This window comes from Rhea pennata, chromosome 3 (assembly GCF_028389875.1).
Source record: "Rhea pennata isolate bPtePen1 chromosome 3, bPtePen1.pri, whole genome shotgun sequence".
Lineage (NCBI taxonomy): Eukaryota > Metazoa > Chordata > Aves > Rheiformes > Rheidae > Rhea > Rhea pennata.
In genome coordinates this window covers 30,405,248-30,427,500 of record NC_084665.1, presented here as the reverse complement: position 1 = coordinate 30,427,500, position 22,253 = coordinate 30,405,248, and the positions used below count along the sequence as shown (strand labels likewise).

Here is a 22,253-nt window from a genome sequence, read left to right as displayed (position 1 = left end):
AAGCTTTTTATTAAAATGTAAATGCTAGTGTGCTGTATATTTATAGGTGGCTAACCACACACACAGAAAAAGACTCTCATAAATTAGATTTCTATGAATAAAAAGGGTAAACAGGAGATGCTTCAGCAAAACTCTTCTAGACATGCAGAGATAAAGGATGGGTCTACCACACAAAATAATCAGATACAAAAATAGCTGTTCAGAAACAGCACACCTAAGGAGTACTTTAATCAAACATTTAGGTTACCTGCCAAAAGGACCATGATCTCTTCAAAATGCAATGCGGATTAAAGTGTTATCTAACACAAGCAGAAAACTAACCTTGGAGTGGAAGTTCGAAATGTGTTCATCATAATTTTCATGTCTTTGGATAGAGAAACCAGCTTTTTCAGCTAGATTGCAAAACTGGTTTAAAGTATTCCCTCTGAGTGGAGCAAATACCATTGCTTTTCCCTGGAACATTAAAAAGAGAATTTACACATTTTTAAAACTGGAAAGGAACCAGATATAACATACACCTGACTAAGCTTTTAATACACTCAGACTGGAAAAGTCAGTTGATCTCTTGGAAAAATACCAAAGTAGGGTAATATAGACAACTGTTCAGAGTATGCAAGATTTCTATGATTAAACAAATGCAAAATAGAAAGCAATAAATAAGTACTTTCTTTAGAAAGCTGCCAACTGTGATACATTTGATCCTCTTCATATAATAATGGTGGCTATGAATTACAAAAATAAAACACAGAAAAAGCATACAACATATACATTCAATGCAAAATAAATTTGCTAGTCATAACCATGCAAAAATTGTAAATAATGCACACACAGAAGAGTGCGTCCCACTTGATGTGGAATTATAACAACGTAAAACAAGGAAAAATAGAAGGCAAATGAATCCTAATGGTTATTTTTAAGGATATTTTAGACTACCTGAGCAGTGCAACTGAATTTGACCTTAAATTGGCAAATTGCATTTAAAGCACAATTTAATGTTCTTGCATAGTAATTCTGGATCATTCAAGATGATCAGGCCATTTGTGATGCTCAGGCGATATATTACGGTCCATTAACCAATTTTTTTTGCTCATCCTTCTGTATTTAAGAAAATCAAATGATTTTACCTTGAACTGATAGATTTTAGGCAGCTTGTGCAAAAATATTAGTCCAAAACTTAACACGTGATACAGCATCTCTTGAAATTTTATTTGCAAAATTAATTCTAATTAGTTATATATTGTATTCTGCCACATGGAATGAAAACTGCTTGAAGAGCTGTAGACAAAGGTTAATATCAACCAAGAAAGTATCATGTTGAGAGGAGCTCTCTGGCAGCTGCCACAAAGTTTGCTGTGCGTTCTTTTATTTAACTGCTGTATTAATGAGAGATAAGACAAATTTGTGAGATGCTGTAACCAGCTGAAGAGACAAAAAGTATGTTTACAAATCTGAAGAAGTAATAAACTGAGTGAGAAACCTCAGAATAATGTTCAGCTTGAGTAAATGCAGTCTCCTGTATTGGAGGATGAAAGTAATCGGAAGCGAGAATTTCAGTAGGAAGAAAGAACGCTGGAAGGTTGATGCTGACACAGATGCTTTGCCGAGAGGAGCTGTGCGCTACAGCTCATGCACACGTGTGCTAAGACAACACTCAGGGAGGCAGCAATAAAAAGTGTCTGTCTGGTTATCTGTTGTGTTAATGTATACTTAAAATACTCTAATTATCAATACCACAGTGCTGTATATTTATTCTCACAGTCTGTGAGACACAGAAAGCCTGTTATCCTCATCTTTCTTATGTGAAACTGAAGCACAAAGGGGACCAAGGGCAATATCCAAGCCAACCCACTTTTGTCTTTTTGTGAGCTTACAACTTCAACTCAATGGTTAGGCATGAGGTGCAAATGGGTGTAACTCCACCAAAGGCACTGGAACTGCTTATGTAAGTAAATGTTAGGTCTGAATATAGGCTCAGCTCAGGATGAAAAAACATTAAACACAGGAAATTCACAATCAGTACAAAATATGCCATAATTCCCTCACCTCCTTGGCATGCTTTAATATTATCAGACAGAAATGCAGGGCATAGGAAGTCTTCAGCTGAAGATCTTCCTCCTGCTGCCATCTCTCTCTCACCCAAACTTGTTCTGCAGAGACTCTTCCTGGCACAAGAAGGATGGGGCTCCGCTGGAGTCCCTTACCTTCATGAGCACTTGCACAGAGAGGTCAGCGTAATAGAAACCACGTCCCTCATGCAGGGCTTATTGACTACAGGATTCACTCACGGATTCCCAGAAAGGCTGAATCTCTTGTGTGGAGACCATCAGGGGCCCCAACCGCATCGGTCACCATTCCAGCGGCTTTGATGAGGAAACACTTACAAACCAGTGACATCTTTCCAGATGGCAGCTTAAGGTCAGCAGTCTATGCAGTCATGCATTTTCGTAGGGCGTCTAGACTAATGTCCTCACATTCAATTGGAAAGAGAAATACAGTAAAATAGAACATAAGGTCTAAATACCACTTAAAACCAGACTGAAAAGCTCAAAAAATAATTGAAAAAAGGGAAAGAGCTTTTCATGGAAATCGTCGTACAATTACTTTTGGCCTGCTCCTTCTTTGGCGTAAGAAAATATTCCTCTGTTCAGTATACATCTAAAGCACCTGAGTATCTTGCCATTTACCAATAAAAAACAACTATAAATCATGATTAAGTTTATTATTTGATAATCTCAAAACTGGTAGAGACTGTAGTCAATTTTGGTCTATTACAATCTGAGTTTAAAGCAGCTTCAGGTCAACTGCCTGATCCGTGTAATTCTGCTACCTTTTGTAGGGCTGTAATCACATTTCCAATTTTAAAATGTTTTTCATTTCTTAGTTGGTGTACAGCAACAAAATTAGAGCAGTGGCCTGGATCTACACTTGACAGACTACGCACCACTAATGCAGTTATTTAATTCAGAGCTTGCAATTCAAAAATGCCTCTCCATTTAGAATAAATATTTAAAGTTAAGTATGGCCTTTCCCCAGTCAGGAAGACATTTCCAGCAAAATAGTGAAGAAAACACAGAAGAAAATATGTCTCTTTTCTATCATTTTCTTTCTGTCACAATAGTCTGAGATGTCATTAAAATGCTATTGTAAGATAATAGGACAGATGTTCGGATATCGGACATGACTATGACTAATTTTACTCATCAATCATTATTAAATCCAGTCTTATTTTCTGGGACTAATCTTCATGGTTTAATAACATCTGATTGACTTCACTGAGATTGCGTATGGATAGACCATAGAAAAACTAAAGCCTTAATAAACAAATATTTTTATTAAGAAAATGTGCAAACAAACAACTGCTCATTCTGAGAGCAAAATTAAAACCACATTTTAATCATAGGAAAACCTAATATAATGTCTGCTAATCAAGCAGGTTGCTTATAAGAGGAATAAAATATAGCTACTCTAGATAAATTTGTGTGATGTAAAAATTGAGGGCCTAATTCTCAGAATCAGTTTAGAGGTGATGTTTGCCTTTGTAACAAATTCAGATAAGAAATTTCAGCTCTCAGTAGTGTGCCAGCTGCTCATTTCTGCCTGCATATGAGTTTCCTGTCCTCTCTTCCTGTGCCAATACAAATGTTCATGGGACCATACTACGAATCAGATGACTGAAATGACCAGGGTTAAGCATATTGTTTCTAGAAAAACAAAAAGTTACCCAAAACACATCGTTCTGTGACATCATGATGACCCATAATTCTAATAGCAGTGTTGACCAAAAATAACATCCTTAAGAAAATAGGAAATGTCACAGATAAATTTATCTTTTTAAAGAACAATAAGAATAGACTATCTGTGTGAATTCCTCTTTCAAGACAGCTTTGTGAGGATACCCCTTATTTTCTGTTTACTCTAATTTTCATTTCAGTTTTGTCATCTATTATTTTCCCTGAAGACATTTGCTAAAAGTTATAGAAGGAATAATGTAATCGTATATAACTTAGTATGCATTGTAAAACTGTTGTTTTATCTTCATTGCATAACGCAAGTGCACGCAGATACCCTTGAACAATGTGTCTTGCATCTGGATATATCTTTAATTCCGGATTGTTCTTCTATCAATTTGGTCAAACACTACCAGGAACAAAATTGTAACTTCTACATTTGAGACAAAATAATTCATACAGAACAGCAAACTTAACCGAAGTAGTTTATGCCTTGTCTTGGCCATCATCTTAGTTATTGCAGCTGGCAAATGAGTTCACTGTTAATTTAATTATTTTTCCTTTAAAGACCAAAAAATATTGACATTTAGCAAAGTTTCCTCTGATGTTATCTTTAGATTTGTACAAAATAACAGTAATAGTATAAACGTTATCTATTTTGTACTTCTGGTTGCATCTTGTCTTGGTATCTCAAATGAGCATATGCTTTTACTTGGGCCTTCCAAATTATGAAAACATATGCTTGAAGGCATCTCTGTTCAGCATGTCCTTTCTGGACACAGGAGTTGATTTAAAATGTCTCTACTCCCAGTTTACACTTCCACCCCACGCCATAATTTGTGAGGCTATGCCATATGCTACATCAGGGAAAAGACCTGTGTAAAAAACACCACTGTCCAAAACCTAGCAACAGGGGATGAGAAGTGATTTGGAGTACAAATTTCTTAAGCTAGCTTTGCTGACGAGAAAAAGGAGCATGGACACATGGCCTAAAATGCCATGGAAGTAAGTACAGGCTATGTTACAACCACAGTACACAGAAGGGAATACAGGAAACAAAAAGCCATCTCCCTTCCCTTTGTCCACATAAAGGACTCAGACATTGTAGCTCATCTGCTTGGAAAAGCAAAGGTATTTTGTGAATTTGAATTAGCTGACTGGAGTTAAAAAGCAATGAAGTCAAGTCTGTTTTGGTTTAAAGTAGGTTAACAGTTCCTGAATTCTCTATAGGTGGGAACCTGAGCTGTGAACAGTACAAGCTGTCTTATCTCATTATTTTTCATTCAAATTCTCCAGCTGGGTTAACCAGTCCAGGTGAAGAACGTGTGTGTGCGTGTGCACATACATACGTATGTATGTATGTATGGGTACATATGTTTATATGTATGCTTTTGGTAATATATATGACCAGACTATGATCAACTACAAGTAGGAGATAAAGCAATTAATAGCTTCACTCCAGCTGAAGGCTATAGTCAGGTCACAGTTACGAGGACACCTCTTCTACACTTCACTTCCTGCCACTCATATTCTTCTCTCACAACAGCTTTTCTTCAAGCCAGTACAGTGGCCCATGGAGCTACCCAAAGAACCAGATGAGGACATTGATCTGGACTGAAAATACTGCTTTTTACTTTGGGGACAGGGCTTTGTATTCAAGATCACTTCTGGTCCCCAAAAGTATTTTATTCTAAAAACTGAAGGTACAACACAAAAGTCAGACTAAATCACTCTGGGCAGGAGGTACTTAAATCGCCCTTGCTGTCACTTACAGAAAAATCTGGATACCTTTTCCTCAGAGTGGCTACATTTCTCCTGTCTTCCTGGCAGCTTTGTCCCATAGCTCATTAAAATCATTCAATCCTAAGTAACTTGCCCGAGGTCACTCAGGAAAGTCCATGATAGAACTAAGAATAGAAACCTGATCACTCTTAGCAAAGAATGGGATTACTTCACATGACTAAAATGACTCTGTTTCTTAAGTCTTTGCAGGTTTGAGTCTTACAGAGAACTCCTCTTACAGAGAAAATCTCTTGTAGAAAAAGTACAATACAACTCTCAATAAAGTTTAGAGAATGCATTGCTAAGATAGAATACTTTTGTGTTGAAATGGAAAGGACTCCCTTACTAGAAGATCTTTATGGTAAGCATGAAAGGCAAAATTCCTGTTTCAAATTTCTATACATTACAAGTACTTCATGCATTTTCTCTCTTTTTTCTTTCTTTCTCTCTCTCCCACTCTTTTTATTTTTTTTAAATTTTTTTACAAATTTCAAGATCTAACGTTATTTGTTCAGTATGGGTGTATGAACATAATGGCTTATTTTGACTGGTATCTCTCAAATTTAGTTTAAAAGATGAATAGATCGAGCATCTGCAAAAGTGTGTAACATCCTCAGTGATACACATGGACACATGAATGTAGAATATGTAGAGCATTTTATGGAAAGTCTAATTTCATTATGTCCTAAAATATAAAATATGTAAATATAGGGCTTAGTTCATGGGGAAAAAAGTTCAAGAGTGCAAGGGCTTTATTCATTTTATACAAACAGAAATGAAAAGAAAAAATATTCTTTCATAATAAATAAATACACAATGACAAAGGTTACTATTGAAGGGATTACAAATGACAGAAGCCAACATAAAAACTTTCAGTATCGTACTTTTACTTTAATATGAAGACATTATTATCAAAGGAAAATACTCGAGAAACGCTTTGATAAAAATAATCTCTCACTATCTTTGAAGCGGTTTCATTTATTTTACTACCCACTGTGTTCCTTATCAGAAGGCCAAGTATAAGAAGTTTCCTAGTTTATGATTAGGAAAGAATCTGATAGATTAGAAGACTCAATTGAAGTTGGACATAATAAGTATTAAAGTATTACATGACATTAATCCTGCCATTCCATTACTCTCTCAATCATTGTGCACAGACTAATTATTCTGAAGCCAGTGTTCAGGAGAAAATAGAAACATACTTACACTGGGTTGGAGTAATCTCTTTATTGCATCAACAAGGCTAGCTCTGTACCGGTCCAGAAACAGGCTGACATTGAGAAGAGAACAGAATCCAGATTAAAATGGGTTTTCAATTCTAATGATACTAATGCAGATAAGTACAAGGCTAATTACATATATTTACACAATGCTGTAAAAGAGAAACTGTGGTTTACATTTCTTTCCAACTCATGTACTATTTAATAAAAAAATTAAACAGAAATAGCTGAAGCTTGAAATAAATATTATTTAAATCAAAGCCAAACTATCAGCATGAACCAGTCCTTTATGTAGCTGAAATTCACAGATCACATGTGTTAGCTATCAAAATACTACCATATCAGAAATCAAGATCAATATACTATAATACTAATTTTATGTTTTATCTGCTTTTTGTACAGGCAGAGTGTGGAATTTATGAAAGTATTTTCTACTGTATTTCATGACTACCTTATTAAGGGATATTTTTTTCCTTTTAGAGTCAGTATATTAATTCATTATTATCTATTATGCATATTTGTACTATTTACATACCTCTATCTATCTATAGAAACATGTACTATCCCCTACCTCCTCTCTTCCTTAAACACTGTGCAAACACAATGACCTCGATAGCACAGAGTTGTCCTATCTCAGGAGTGAAATCCTTCATCTCCAGCATGGGTCCTGCAAGGACAGCAGCAGAGTCAGTTATCCCATGCAATGCTGCCAACATGCTCAGCCCTATTTTGGCGTGATTACCTCATGATTTCAGGGGATAATTCACTCTTCATGCCCCTCAGCACCTTAACGTATATACTAACAGTGCAACCAGGGTGCCAATCACTCTTGACTAGATATTTGGGGACATGCAGTTACTGTGGATGAGAGTGCATTTACAAAGGTTAGTGAACAACCATCAGATAGCAACTGATGCCTTTCAGTCCTTACTACCATGGGCTGCATTTGTATCGGTGACTCAGCCAAGAAAGAGTCTATTGAGCAGGCTACGAGTAACATGATTTTTCTTCATTATTTTTCATGCCTTATCCAAAATAAGAGAGGCCAATATGAGCTATGCTTAGGTTCCACACTATAAGGCATTTTGTCCATTCTTTATGATTCATTTGTACACCTTCTCCAATTCCTTTTTCTCAAATATGTCTTCCTGAGGGGAACAGGGTGAATTTTTTTTCCAGGTTTGAAATATCCAAAAAGAATATATGAAAACAGTGACAAAAAGGGAAGTGGCCTGCCAAACACATGCCAGTCATCAAGAATAGAATATGTGTAGATATTTGGCTATGGATATTTCATGGGTATCAGGGAGAATACGATAATATTACGTAACAGAAAGCCAAAGTATAATATCTGCAAATCTTTTGCTGCTCAGGAAAAGAAAAAAAAAAAAAAGCAGCCTATCTGAAAAATTTTCAGTGACCAAATTTAATCAGTGAAAAAGTATGGTAGATTTGGAATCCATAAGCTTCTTAAATAACATTTTGTGTAGAAGTATGACCCCTTTGAATTTCTTCTTGAGATGTTGAAGTACTGAATAACTTCTCTAACTGATAACCTGCCCAAAAGAAAGTTTAAAATTTAGCAATAAGCACGATGGCTGCCCCTTAGCCTCTATTAATATTATTGGAAGAACTGGACAAATGCTTGTTTACATAAAATTAATCGAAAGAGAAGATGATATCTCTAATGTCTCCCGGGAGTTTTAACCATTTTCACCTTGGGTAGATCCCGATACAGATAGATACCATAAGACACTAATTCACCAGGAGCTTACTCATATGCAGAAGAAAAAGAGGTGGAATGCACTGTGTGAGCCCTCTCCCAAAGAGAATGTCTAAAAATAATTACTTGTCCTCACAGGAGACAACACATGCAAGCGCACATTTAAGACTTGCAGAGAACCTGCATAGACAGAAGTACATTTCAAATGAAAATGCACTTACATCTTTATTTTTGAAAGCAGTATCACGGGAACACAATTTTGGGTGAGTTTACCAGCACTGAAGCCCTGTTTTCATTAATCTGCACACCATTCTTTCTTTTTACAGTGAAATAAGGGCACAGCTATTGCTACCAGTTTTGTTCCTTAACAGAATCAGCCCTTGTTCACTAGAAATTCAGGTGTCTGTGAACTTCAGATGGATGGATAACCTGCTTGGTAGCTCAGGGCAACTTTGAGATTACCTTTGCTGTCTGACTCCCACTGGATATTTTGGTGGTACGGGAGGCAGAGAGAATCAGCCTGGTGACCTAGGGTACCTGTCCTGCCTCTGCTCCCAAGTCCTCCCTCCCCTCCTCGAAAGTCTGTCCCTGGGTGCAGCAACTGCTTCAACCAAAAGTGGTCTCTAATGCTCTGACTGCCAATCTGTTGCCCCATGAGCTATGTCCTCCGACCACAGGGAGCTCAGAGGGCTGGAAGCAACGTTAATGCCATGCAGCGACTCCACGAAACATTTCCATCCTCCCTTTGATTTGGGGGTTCTGTGAAGGAGGCAAATCCTGAAGAAGCTGTTAGATAAGCTCTGCCGCGGACAGCATTGGCATAGGATTTGGCCCATGCATAGAGATTTAGTCACACAATTTCACTTACCAGTAGAATTTGTACAACTAAATACCAAAACAGCACACGGAATATGTACCCCTATGAGAATCCTTTAAAGCTCACCAGAACTCTGTGAAATTAAATAACATATATTTTTTTAAACCACTCTCACTGAGTTCTCATTTTTCAGTTCAAATTTGGCTTAGCTTACCATTACTTTGGTGGTCTTAATATTTTTTTAACAAAAATGCCTCATGTGTATGTGTAGTAAGGACTCTGTGAAAGCAGTGGCTGAGGACAGGAATAGCAAGGGTTTCTCTGGTCAGCAAGCAAGTCCCTGAGCACAGAGGCAAAGAGGCAAGAGTCATGATTTATGACTCTTGGCCTTTGCTTAGTCAGTGTTGTTCACCTGTGAAATCTGGATGAACAAGCAGGCAATCTTCTCAGCTCCTTCCTTTTTTTTTTTTTTTTTCCCTCTCCTTCATTTTAAATTATCATTTGAAACAAAAAAATAATGTTTACACAAAAACCTGTATGGAAGCAAAGGTAAGCTGCTATGAAAAATTTTTTAAAAATAGGTAAATTCTCTGTTCAGTTAATGCTGGTATGTTTCATCCTAATTTCTTATGCCTTGCGACAATGAACATACACTTATATTTTATAGCCTATGATGAGAAATTATTTTTATTTTTCCATAACTTACAAGGGGTAAAAGGCCTAGTTTATGATCTGCTTCAGACATGATTACATTCATGTATAGTGCCTACTGTATATAGTCTTTCATCTTTTTGTTCACCTTCAACTATAAAGCTGTTACAAAATGAAAAAACTCTTACTTCCATCTCATCAGATTCCAATGCAATTGAGAGTAGAGCGTGTGCAAGAAATCAGACTTAAAATGAAGAATAAATTTCAGCTGAGGAAGAACAGAAATTTCCTGCATTCCTGCAGAAAGATTTCCTTATATTGAATCAAATCCTGATGGGGAGAAGCTTGACATATTTTAAGTTATTTAAAAAATAATTTCAATTTATTGCTACATTTCTGTTGCATCCACAACTCCTTAAGGAAGAATTTCAGCAGTGAGAGCAACATGAGACAGGCCCCCAGGTCTCTGTTATACAAATACTTACACACATGCCAAACTTCAAGAACATGATCAGTCTAACTAAACAGAGTAAGATATTATGCATTTCCTAAGTGATATGAAGATCTAGACCATATTCTGTCTCTACATTAAAACTATGAGTGACAACCCTGTTCATGAGAACCGGAAGGGCAATGACATTTTTCTCAGTCAACCCCTAATGGCCTTCAATTTTTCTTTGGATTAAAAATCTCAAAAACTTTCTTCTTAATAAACAAAAGATTTATCTTTCATCTTAAACAACTAGATATCAAGGACTCTCAGGAGTTTTGGAAATGACCTGTTTTCGGACTGTTTGCAGGGCCACTTGACATTTCTCCTTCTCTGTTCGTACTCCTACTTACTCATACTCCCAGCACCTGCACGACTTTATACGTGCCAGTGCATGTCAAATGAAAGTCTGAAATTCTGGCAGATACTAGATTCACCTGGCCTTGAAATTACCACTCAATAAAAAGAGAGGGTTGGATATACCTTAGAAATTCCACATTTCGGTATTCTTTTTGCAGCGTATCCTTCTTCCAGGTGTGGCCTCACCAAGACTTTTTTTCCCTATTTTTTATCTCAAAGTTGACATTTTGCGAGTTATTTAGGAACTGTTGAACCATGAAACTATTTTTATTGTCATAATCCTGAATGGTTAAATAATGACTAGCTTTCACAGTTTGCCTCTTATTTATTTTATAATCTAGTTGAGCTACTAAATTTAGCTGTTAACTAATAGACTGTCTGTTCTGGGAAATAACTTATTTTCCACTCCTGCACACAACATTTATGAAAGTCTGAATGTAAATATATGAATATAAACATATCGCCGCTTGTTGTAATCATGTACATTTTTTCTTGAACCTCTATGTGGATTTGGAAAATGTTTATGAATAGAGCTTTTTTTCATGTAAATGGGATCAAGCAGTACCACTGGTTAGGTATTCAGAGAATCAGACAATATCACTCTTGCTGGAAATACTTCAATAAGAATTTATCTGTGTACCTAATATCTGAACTCAGATTTTTTCCTTTATAGTTCTCTGTTCTAATCCCAGATTTTATTGACTGACAATGAACTACATGATGGTGTTAAATTAAATGCAATCTACTCTATCTGTTTTTTATCACTGCATACTTCAGGTTTCACCTGAGGAACCATAAGAAAAAAAGATTTATTCTCCTCTTCAATGGCAGCCCCCAAAAATTCAGAATGTAAAAATCCTGCCAACAGTTTTCAAGCCAGTTCTCTATCTTGGAAGATAAAAATTCTTAAATTCTTAGACATGAAAATAAAAAGAAGATTTGAGTGTGTTAAATCCAAGCAACAACTTTTTTCAGCCTTGTCATGTATCTGATAATCTAGTATCCGTTATTGAAACAATGATTTTTAAAAGAAACAATACAGGGATTTCATGCTTATTAAACTACATATATTGGCAGCTGGAATAAAAAAATAGGAATAATTTGTGAATAAAACTGTGTGCTCTAACCTTCACATACGTATTTATTTTTTAAATTCTATTAGTATTTATACACTTATCTGCATCTTAAGTGCTTCAAAATAAAGGGAGAAAAAGCAGGGATTGCAAATACATTATGTATTTTACCTGTCATGTGCGAGCCTTTGTTTACTAAAGAAACAACATTATTTCCAAACAGACTAGGAGGAGTATTAGTAAAGAATATTATTGAGGAAAACAACTTAAGCCTTGCTCCACTTTGCTATACTCCCCGTACAAATAGGATGACATGGTGTGAGTATCAAGAATACAAGAGATGGCACAGCCAGGTTGTTTTGATATTTGTGTGAAGAACAAATTTAACTCTAAATCTCTTGGCAAGACCTTGCTTCACCCACATAATCTGGAGAACATCCATATGTGAGCCTTGTCTAAGCCTCCGAGAAGACTGCTGCCCTCCTGCTCATGTCCGCCAGCACTCTGATCTGACTTTCATACTTAATCTGATCTAATCCTGTCCAGCATTAACTTCATCTGTGCAATGAAACCTGGAGTATCCATTCTAATATTTGGTGAGGAAGGCATTTACTAAATTACTTGCTGAAATCATATGGTGTTGTTTAGCTCCTTATTTTAATCAGATGATGCATCTCTGAGGCACATTATCAGCGATTAGTTAGAAACCCATCTCTGTCCTTTTTGGGAAGAAAGAACTTTTCTGAAATTAAATGCTGAGAGAAATGAAGCACTGTTGCATTCTGTCAATAAATAGGTATTAGGAAAAGGAAAAAAAGAAGAAGAAATACACTTTCTCCAATGCTATATAAAAACAATAAATTTTTTTAAATAAGAACAGTTTGCTTAAATAGCAAAACATCAAACCAAAAAAAAAAAAAAAATCCCACCAAAGTCTTTAGAGGAATATTTTATCAGAAGCCACTTAAAAGAACATTGTTTAAAAAGACAATAGACAGCTTTGCACTTCCCTTTGCCTTTTTCCTTTAACTATTTCTTAGTAAGGTACAGAAGTCTGCTGAATGGAGCTATCCTAGGAAGTCTCTGTTTTCAGAATTTGGTCTCTTACAATAGTTATATGCAACAAAACATAAACATCTTTTTCTGTTTTGGACTTCTAAAAGGTCAAGAGCAAATATTCATTAAGGGAAGACAGATTTGTTTAAAAATACCTACTCCCTTAACTGAAATCCTCACAGTTATTTTTACACTTTCTCCACTTAAAATAATTCATATAATTAATAATTTCCCATTGAAAATGTTAGCATACAGTAAATAAAGGGTAGCACAATTCTACAAACCCAGGATCAGAAATGGTTTCTTTCAATAACAAAATCTGTTTACATATACTGTTAGATAATATACTGTATTGTAACATGTATCTACCTTTTCATAAATTGTGTGGTACTCTGATTTTTTTTTTTTTACTAAGAATTCTCTTATTACTAACATGTGCCTACGTAAATAATATAAAGTCCAGGTCTACCAATCCCGCTGTCAAATTGATTTAAGAAACAGAATGGGATGCAAAAAAGATTTCAAAAATCTTTTTTCCTTGGAAAGATTTTCTGGGAAGCAAAATATATCCCCTTACATCAATAGTCAGATCTTTCCTAAGAAGTAAGCTAATTGAGCTGTTTGTGTTGATAAACTCCCTTTTCTCCAGACTGTTCTTCACTGAGCCATAATTATTTGCAATTTGCCTAAGTCGTCCATTTACTGATACGTCAAGCATGAAACAGAGGCAATTCCAGAAAATGGAAATGCTTCTCAAAATCAATCTTTGGGAAATAATGTGGTAGAAGTTACTGTGTGATAGAAGACTACCTTATAACTGTCACATGGAGATGAATATTAATTTGTTGAGGTTAAGGTGGCTTTGTGCTTCATTTGTTGACTTTGCTTAGCCATCAGCAAGCAGCACAGTACAATTACTCCAGCAAAGCTATTTTTCTAACACGAGTTTTATGATTTTTATGTACTTACCAGTCAGCACACATAACAATGTCAAAATGTCCTTCCAGTTGAGAGACATCTGTCTCATTATCCCATCGTAAAATGCTAGAGGAAAAAAAAAAGATTAACAAAAAAAAAAGAAAAGAAAGAAAGGACTTACATTTTTCATCTTGATATTTTAAAAGTATTAATATTATTTTTATGTGACATGAAAGTGTTTTTAAAAGTATACACACATTTCTTTCAAAGATGAATGTAACTATTATTCTGAGCCTTGTTTAGCTTTTAAATCTCAAAGCTACAGAACTACCTTCTTGCTGTAGCAGAAAGGCAATCTACGCGGTCTGACCCCCGACAAATACGCATTTTCTGCATTAGTGGCACACGTACAGCTTCAGGTTTTTACCCCCTACCCCCCCCAGCCAAAGTACTGACAAGCTGCATGCAGTGGAGACGTGCAAAGCAGCTGTGGACTCGCAGCTCTCCGCTACATCTGGCAGGCAAGTCAGCCGCCTTCCCCACCGACGAAGTGAGCATCCGCTCGGGCTGCGGGGAGGAGGGACGGGGTGAAAGAGTGCCCAGCTCCGCTTCGGTGCCAGCCGCCGTGCCTCGGGCGAGCGCAAAAATACAGCGGCGCTGCCTCTGTCAGCACCTACTCTCGCACAGGTGACAACTCATTTAATTCGAAGATACCTGATAATAGGCAGAAACGCACACACGTGCAAAGTTCCTCTTTGTTTACGAATGCTGCTGCTTTATATAGCTGCCACGGAGAATTTCAGTACTTCGCTCCCATTTAGAAACAGCAACTAGTACTGGAATTTCCTGCATGCTTAAAATATCACTATTCCGAAGATTTGAAGCTGCATTTCTATTTCTAGTCTGTTTTTTTTTTTTTTAAAAAAAAAAAAATCTACCCTTCTTTTTCATTTCATGGTTATTTATAAAAGAAAGTGGATAAATATTTATAGGAAAAGCACTTGTGGGGGAAGGGTCTAATCTGATCTTGTCAGGTTGTGCATGCTTATCTCCGTTTTGTATGAGTCTTGACCAAACAGACCCTTTAGTCTTCCCGCAGCTATAATCTACTTCTGGTTAAAAGCCATCTCCATTCACATACTACTCCTAATATTTAACCGAGGATCAGTTATAATGTGTTCATTCAGAAATGTTCCCTGAGTATACAAGAAAAAAGGGAATTGTATACATGGACCACGCCACCTGCAAAAAGGCTCCAAAATAGGTTCCAGAGGGGGAATGTATAAAAACATACAGATTTATATAAAAATACTGAGCTCCACGATCAAAGAATTAAGGCAGGAGCCCACGCGCGTCCCGCGGCGCGTGCACGGATTTCGCGACAAGATGCTTTTAAAACGCGGAAAGCGGGGAAGCAGCGGCCCGACTGGCCGGGAAAGCTTGGATTAATTCCGTGGGGCTCCGCGCAGCCCGGGCAGATCGGGACTCGTTAGCCCGTTCGCCCTCCCGGAATTTGCCGTGACGATCCAAGGAGAGGAAAGAGTAGAGGACCTGGATTTCCCCACCCCGCGAGCGGCAAGCACGCGGGCCCCGCGACGCCGGGGCGGCTCTGCGCGCTGGCGCTCAGCAGGCGTCCGGGAGCGGCGAGCGCCGAAGGAGAGGGCTCGCTCCCGGCTGCCGGCTGCCTGCTGGCTACCGGCGGCTCTCTCGACCCTGTTTCCGTGGAAACTTCGGTTCGAGCGGTGAAATTAGGTAAAGGTACGTTTCGTGGGTTCAAAGCACACGCTCTAATGTTTTAAGCATCCTGAAGCGGAACTGGAAATTGGTAGACGAACTGCGAGCCTTGAAAGGCCACCGTCGGTCCTCATCGCGACAGAAGCAGAGATCTGATCAGTACCACCATAGGGATTTGAATTATGACTTTTTTAATCCATGTATTTGCTACGCTTCACACATGTAGTTCAGAAGGCAATGCGGGTGCTTCCTCCTGGGAAGAAAAAAAACCAAGCCCCAAACCTCTTACGTTACTGTCAGGTTCCTGCTGAGCCTCCAAAATACAGCATTTTCTGTGCACACCTACCAACGGCACAAAGGAGCTTGTGCAGGCAGGTAGAAGCTCAGCAGTCGTAATGCTGACCAAAATACGGAACAGATGAGTTACCAGGAGCATGAGCAGCGCTGCAACAGGACTGGCACGCGTGCTGTTACAAGCAGCGAGCTAAGGGCCGCACAACCAGCCCCAAGCCAGTCTTCCTTCGTTTTCCTGATCTACCTCCAGAGCTGTTCTTGGTCGCTAGCCCCACTACTGCTGCACTTCCCAGAGACAGGATAGTTACGCCAAGGCCAGCGATAAACTTACACAAGGTTTTCAAATTCTGCTTTACCATTAAATTTCAAAGGGCAAGGGAACATCTTTATTAATGTTGGGAAATGACCTTGCCAACTACAGGACTGATTCTGATCTCACTTGGCATGTGCACACGGGAAAGGTGTAACTATAAGCTGTTTACATTTATCCACACTATTTTTAGACTAGTGCAAATAAAATGCACATGCTAAAGTGTAGCTGCAGTACACGTAGCTTTGTACAGGCTGCAACCTCAGAATTTAGGTAGCTACATCTGGGCTACCACTACACCGTTATCTGATTAAAGCTGCCAAAAAAATTGCATGAGTTGCAGCCACACACCTGCATTTGCATCTGTAAAGTGGATATGCCTCTGCACATCAGAGAATCAGAAACAACTCTGCTCAAAGTCAGAATTATTGTGTCATTAACACTGGCGTCAGAACCAGCCTGATTCGGAAAGAGAATCAGTCACTTCAATTTCTAATGTTAATGAAACTAATGAATCAAAGTCAGGACATCTATGAAAACCATCAAATAGCAATAAAAGTTCTTGCAACCACAAACACAATTCTTGAACATGAAATACAAAAAAAATTACAGATACTGCAAAACCACTCTGAAATGAGTAAAGATGCATGCATGTGTATCTATATGCATATATCTATAAGTAGACTAAGGAATAAGGAACATTTTTTTTCCAGGAATTGTTTATGACATGGCTGTTGGACTCATTGGCCAGAGCTGAAGGAAATATTGAAAGTACAGTGAAATAAGGACCAACTGCATCTTTATTTAAAGAAAAGCACTTCTAGGAAAACCAAGAAACTGTTAGCAACAAAAATCTGAAAATCACAGCTTTTACAAAATTTCCTTTAAAAATAGACAGGAGGACGACAATGCTGTGCCCCAAAAATCTTTTATGTTACCAGAAATACGTTGAGTGCTGCTATGAGAAAAAGTAAATCTTTGTTAATATTTTCCTCTTGTTCCCTTCTCAACTCATTGACATAAAAAAGACTGTTTTCACGCGTGAAATTCTGAATTGATTTTATTTACTATTAGATAATGAGGAATCAATTTTAACATTAGAATGTTTTCCCCAAAGAACTGGGGAGCAGGTCCACAAGATTTTATAGGCTTATTTTTTTTCAGTCTTCCCTCTGAATTTTTTGAGTGGTCACCTTGAATGCACAAAGCAGATGAGATTGAGAAAAATCATTAGTTTGAATTAGTATAGAAAACTGACGTTTCCAAAGCTTCAGGATATTTGTTTTCCAAATTTCTTCCCATAAAATGATAACTTTTAAAGATACAATATGTTTAATGTCTTTCTTTTGAGGTAAGCTGCTACAATACTGACAGCTGGAATTATCTGGCAAATTTAGAAGATGTACTTTCCACCTTTACTTCTGCTAGCCATACTTTTAATGGTTTTTCTGATAAAAATAACATATTTAAGGCTGTCTAAAGTCCACTGTTGATTTTAATTTGTACTGGCTTATTTAAAGTATGCAGGTTTAGTTTCTTGCAATTGAAAGTAGGCAATTCAATTTAAATAGAAAAGGACCTGAAACTCACTGGAAATATTAAATAATTTGGGGAAATTTTTTACCTCTCACAAAAATGTTAAAAAATGAAATAAGATGTGAGGGATAGTCTGATCAGCTACTGCTTAGGGCAAGCTAATGATGTCTGAAACTTAGTATCCGCTAATGGTTGCTTTACGGCTTACATCCCATGAATTTGACCAGTTTTCAGAGGAAAAGCACCCACGTCACAAACTTATTACTATAATTAGCAATCTTGATGGCAGTCGTAGCAAAAAGGACAAGGACTGAATGAGCCATGGAGAATGAACTATCCTCTCACACACAGAGGTGGTTTTTCCAGGCCAGGGATAAAGCATACTACTGAAACAGTTTGAGAAAATATGTACTGAGGCTTTAGTTTCCGAGCCTGTCAATCTTACACCATTCTAAAGCAACAAATTCATTAAAAAAAAATCAAAGTTTTTTTTTTCCCCCTGATTTAGCTTTTGAATTGACAAGCCAGAGAATGTGATTAGGGTCAAGACAAAAAGAATTGTAATGATAACAGAACAGAAAGATAAGAAAATAGAGATTGAAAGAGGAGCATCCTTTCTTTAAATACTAACAATATACCCCCAAATATTCCCTTACATTTCAGGAAAAAAAAAAAAAAAAAAAAAAAGGCAAATGTCCCAAGCACCATTATGGCAGTCAGAGCTGCATTTTCCCTGTAAAGTAATTCTAATCTATGAAGAATAGCCTAATAAATGTCAACATTTATTTTCTTACAATTAGTAACTTATCTCAATAATCTGCAACAAAATCCTGCTTTTACTAGCTTTTTATTTCTCATGCAAAAAAGCCCATTGCTATTATTATTCAACTTCTACGATTCAGTGATTGTTCTCCTAATGTGCCTAGGCAGGTAACTTACAGAATAAAAACAGGCTAACTCTCCTGATCATAAAATCTCAAACATTTCCAAGCCCCTCTGAGATGTTGTTGTGATGACTGACATAGGTTGGAGTAGATGTGGTTCCTCAGTTTTGTATAAAGATCAAAATGACAGATTTTAATTCAGCAACAATGTGTACATATATGATCAGAACTCCTCTGCAGAGTACTGCAACTCTGCCTGCTTCCATTTCCTCATCTTTCTCATCATATTCTCATTAGGTTGCTCTTATTTCTCCCTTCTCTTCCACCTTTTGACTTTCTTACCTTCACTGCTTTACCTTGCTCTGTGTCCTTATCCTTTACTGCATTCCCTGTGATGCACACCCAGCCAGCAGCAAAAAATCAAAGTGAAATTTTAAGTTACCCCATCATCAGTCATTCTCCTACATGTCTAAGTAGTTTGAATGTAATATTTATAATTGCTAACAGGAATTTCTTTCTAACTGTTTCTTCTTAAGTGCCCCCTTGCAGGCTTTGGCAACTTCCACTTAATTTATTTACTCTTTTCAAAGTTTCCCACTGATTTTTCTCAGACAATCTCAAGACCAGCATTTTGACCTCATCCTCTTTGACCTTTCTTCTCTTATTAGCCCAGTAAAATCTTGCTATTCATTAGCATGTTATTCTACTATTTTCTTTTTTTTTATTATTTCACTACTGTTTCTTCAATGTATTCCTCAAACGATCCTCTTCAAACATTCTGCACATTTCTGATAATTTCACAATGATGTATCTTCTCCTCCTCTTCTTCCTCTAAATCTTACTTTTGATATATCTCATCCATAAGAGAAGTCCAACTACCCTTTCTATTCTGATAATCCATTAAAACACTTATCTACTGCAGACTGTCTGTCTGTCCAGACTTACAACTCAGTCTTTTTCATAGCCCCAATGTGTGGTCTTCACGTCAAGCTCCACACTTTTAAAGCACAACAAGGCTTTGCTGTTATCTCTTTTTCTTGATCCCCAGGGACAAAACCATTAGTTCCAGTCTGTAATCTGGATGCAGCTAAGACTCTTCTCTGCATCTGTATATCCAGTTTACATTCAGATTTTGCCTATTCTCTCTGCACAGCATCTCTAAGAACTTTCTTATCTACCTCTCTCAACTTACATGCTCAATAACTATATTGAGCATGTCATCATTATCTGTATCTTACCATCACAATATTGTTCTCTCTGGTCTTTGAAAAATTCAGTCTTGTCCTATTAGTACTTTTCAGTAGACTCCCACAAAAATGTTTTAAATAAAAAAATAGCACTAGTGTTTCCAAATTTGCTTTTTTCTGCCCTCCTCTATCCCAATACCTTAGAAATCAGTCTTTTTTTAGAAGATTGACTACTGTTTTTAGCAAGGCTCATGTGGTGCACAGTGCACAAAATGGATGGTTATCACATTCTAATTCAGACTGATATGGTTTAATAAAATATCCCATTTCAAAATGCTGGATAGCATAGGCACATGCAGCACCACCATAATAAGATTAGTGAATGAAAGTTTTGTAAAAGTGGATTTTGATTAGAAATTTGAAGGAAAAGAAGGTGGTTCCTTGCCTTTTGGAAAATAGTCTATTCATGGAAAAAGAGGAGGACAATCAAAAGAAAAAAAAAGATTGGAAAACAAAGAATGCAAAGTAAACTTAAAGACAGGCAGGTCCAGGACTGAATGGGAGAAACCAGAAAGAACAGTGGAGGGGACGTAATTCGCAAATGCTTACATTTTGAGGGCAGAAGAGACCATAATAATCATGGTGGATCTTAAATTTCTACATCAAGCCCATCTATCTCAGCAAATTAAGACACATTTCAGAAAGATACCAACTTGATTTAAATACATTTCACTGCTTGATGAAACTACCACTTCACATAGAAAGATATTCTAATATATTATCTTTCACTTTGTCAAAACTGATTTTTTTCCTAAACTGAATTTGTTTAGCTTCAATTTCTACATCTTGCTATGTACTTGTAAGCTAGATTAAAGAGTGATCTTCTATTAAATATTTTTTTCCCACAGGTGACTTTCATATCAAAATCAATTTATTTCTAACAACTGAGTCATTTCTTTGGCAAGTTACGTAGATAGCGCTCTTCAACTCTTTCACTTCCTGACCCTGATGCATTCTTCTGCCTCTTTCCTGAATCCCTTCCACTTTCAATATCCCTGTTTGAATAACTGCCTCATTAATGAAATAAACAAAGATAACACTATAAAAATTGCTTTGTCAAAATTGAGAGTTTGTTCCAACTTTCTTTTGACTGTGGCTAACATTAGCAGAGAGGACCTCCGAAGGAGGCAGCCTACTGAGAGTGTGTAAAATGTGCTTGATGACTGCCTATTAAGGTCGAACAAAGCTAGAGACGAGGGTACAACGGTAATAATATGAATCAGGAAACAAAATGCAAGGACTGGCTAAAAAAGATGGATACATATGTAAGTATAGGAATAATAATAATACAAAAAATTAAATGCTAACACTTCACAGATATTTTCCTCAAAAGCCTTGGAAAGACATGAGCTTTCTTCTATCAAAGGTCTCCACCTAGTTATTCTGTCTCGTCCAATATAGTACAAGAGGAATAATTTTGCCAACAGCATATTTTTAAAGCTAAGAGAAGGCCATCATAAAACATAGCCAAAAATTTAACAAAACACAACAATTATATAATTATATAATAATACAAGGATACTGTTTCAGATAGCACCTAGCTTTTCCTTCCCTGTTGTTCCAAACACACAGAGATTTCCCTACAACGCCTTTCGCTTTTGTCTCTTCATATATTTTACCTGGTCACACAATGAAGAAAGACACAACTACAACATCATTTTAAATAAGTTGCCATTTCATTAAATCAACACAAGTCAGCTGATATGGCCATACAATAAGCAGGTTGTTAGAAACATTCCTCCAAAAGCAGAAGTCACATCCAAATGAAGAAAGGATCAACAACCTGGCAAATTAAATATAAAAATAAAATTACATAGGCCAAAAATTAGCGTACTCCTTCTTTTGTACTAAATCTTCCTGCTAACACTTCAGAGGAGTTGGTAGGGCCAGCTGATAATCAGGGTACAGAATGAACACTCACAGAGGATAACACCATTTCAGAGAGGTTAAATGAATTCTTTGCATCAGTGTTCACTGTAGAAGAAATTGAAGACAATCTCACTACAAAACCCCTTTTTGAGGGATGATGTCTTCTGTAAAAGGAAGTCCTGCTTCATGAACCTTTCAGAGTTCTTCAAAGGGGTCAACAAGTGTTTACATAAGGGTGATGCGGGTAACACAGACTACCTCGGATTCCAAAAGGCTTTTGGCAAAATCCCTCACCAACGACATTTAAGGAAAATGGACAGTCATGGGATAAGTGTCCTGGCCTGGATAAATAATTGAACAAAAGATAGGAAACAGGGTAGTAGTAAATGGTCAGTTCTCACAATGGAGGGAGATAATCAGTAGAGTTCCCAAGGGACTTGTTCTATTTAGCATGTTTACAAGCGACGAGCACTGAGGTGGCAAAGTTTGCCGCCGCTATAAGGTTATTCAAGATAACAAGGAAAAAAGCAGGCTGAACAATTGTAGATGGATGAAACTGAG

The 22,253-nt window shown here is 37.1% G+C and overlaps 1 protein-coding gene across 2 annotated transcripts in view; it reads right to left on the bottom strand.

The window, feature by feature from the left end:
* CAMKMT (calmodulin-lysine N-methyltransferase) overlaps positions 1-22,253 on the bottom strand; it is a 220,861-nt gene that overhangs the window by 7,840 nt on the left and 190,768 nt on the right. The window contains exons 8-11 of one of the 2 annotated variants that reach the window (XR_009957870.1): positions 13,870-13,944; positions 6,717-6,780; positions 2,286-2,458; positions 362-453 (exon numbers count right to left, since the gene is read on the bottom strand). Coding sequence is in view for 1 of the 2 variants with exons in the window: in XM_062571920.1 (XP_062427904.1) it covers positions 322-453; positions 6,717-6,780; positions 13,870-13,944 (271 nt within the window). In the remaining variant the exon portion in view is untranslated. Of the gene's footprint in view, positions 1-321; positions 454-2,285; positions 2,459-6,716; positions 6,781-13,869; positions 13,945-22,253 lie in introns of those variants that run through there. The other variant, XM_062571920.1, reaches the window with a different exon arrangement.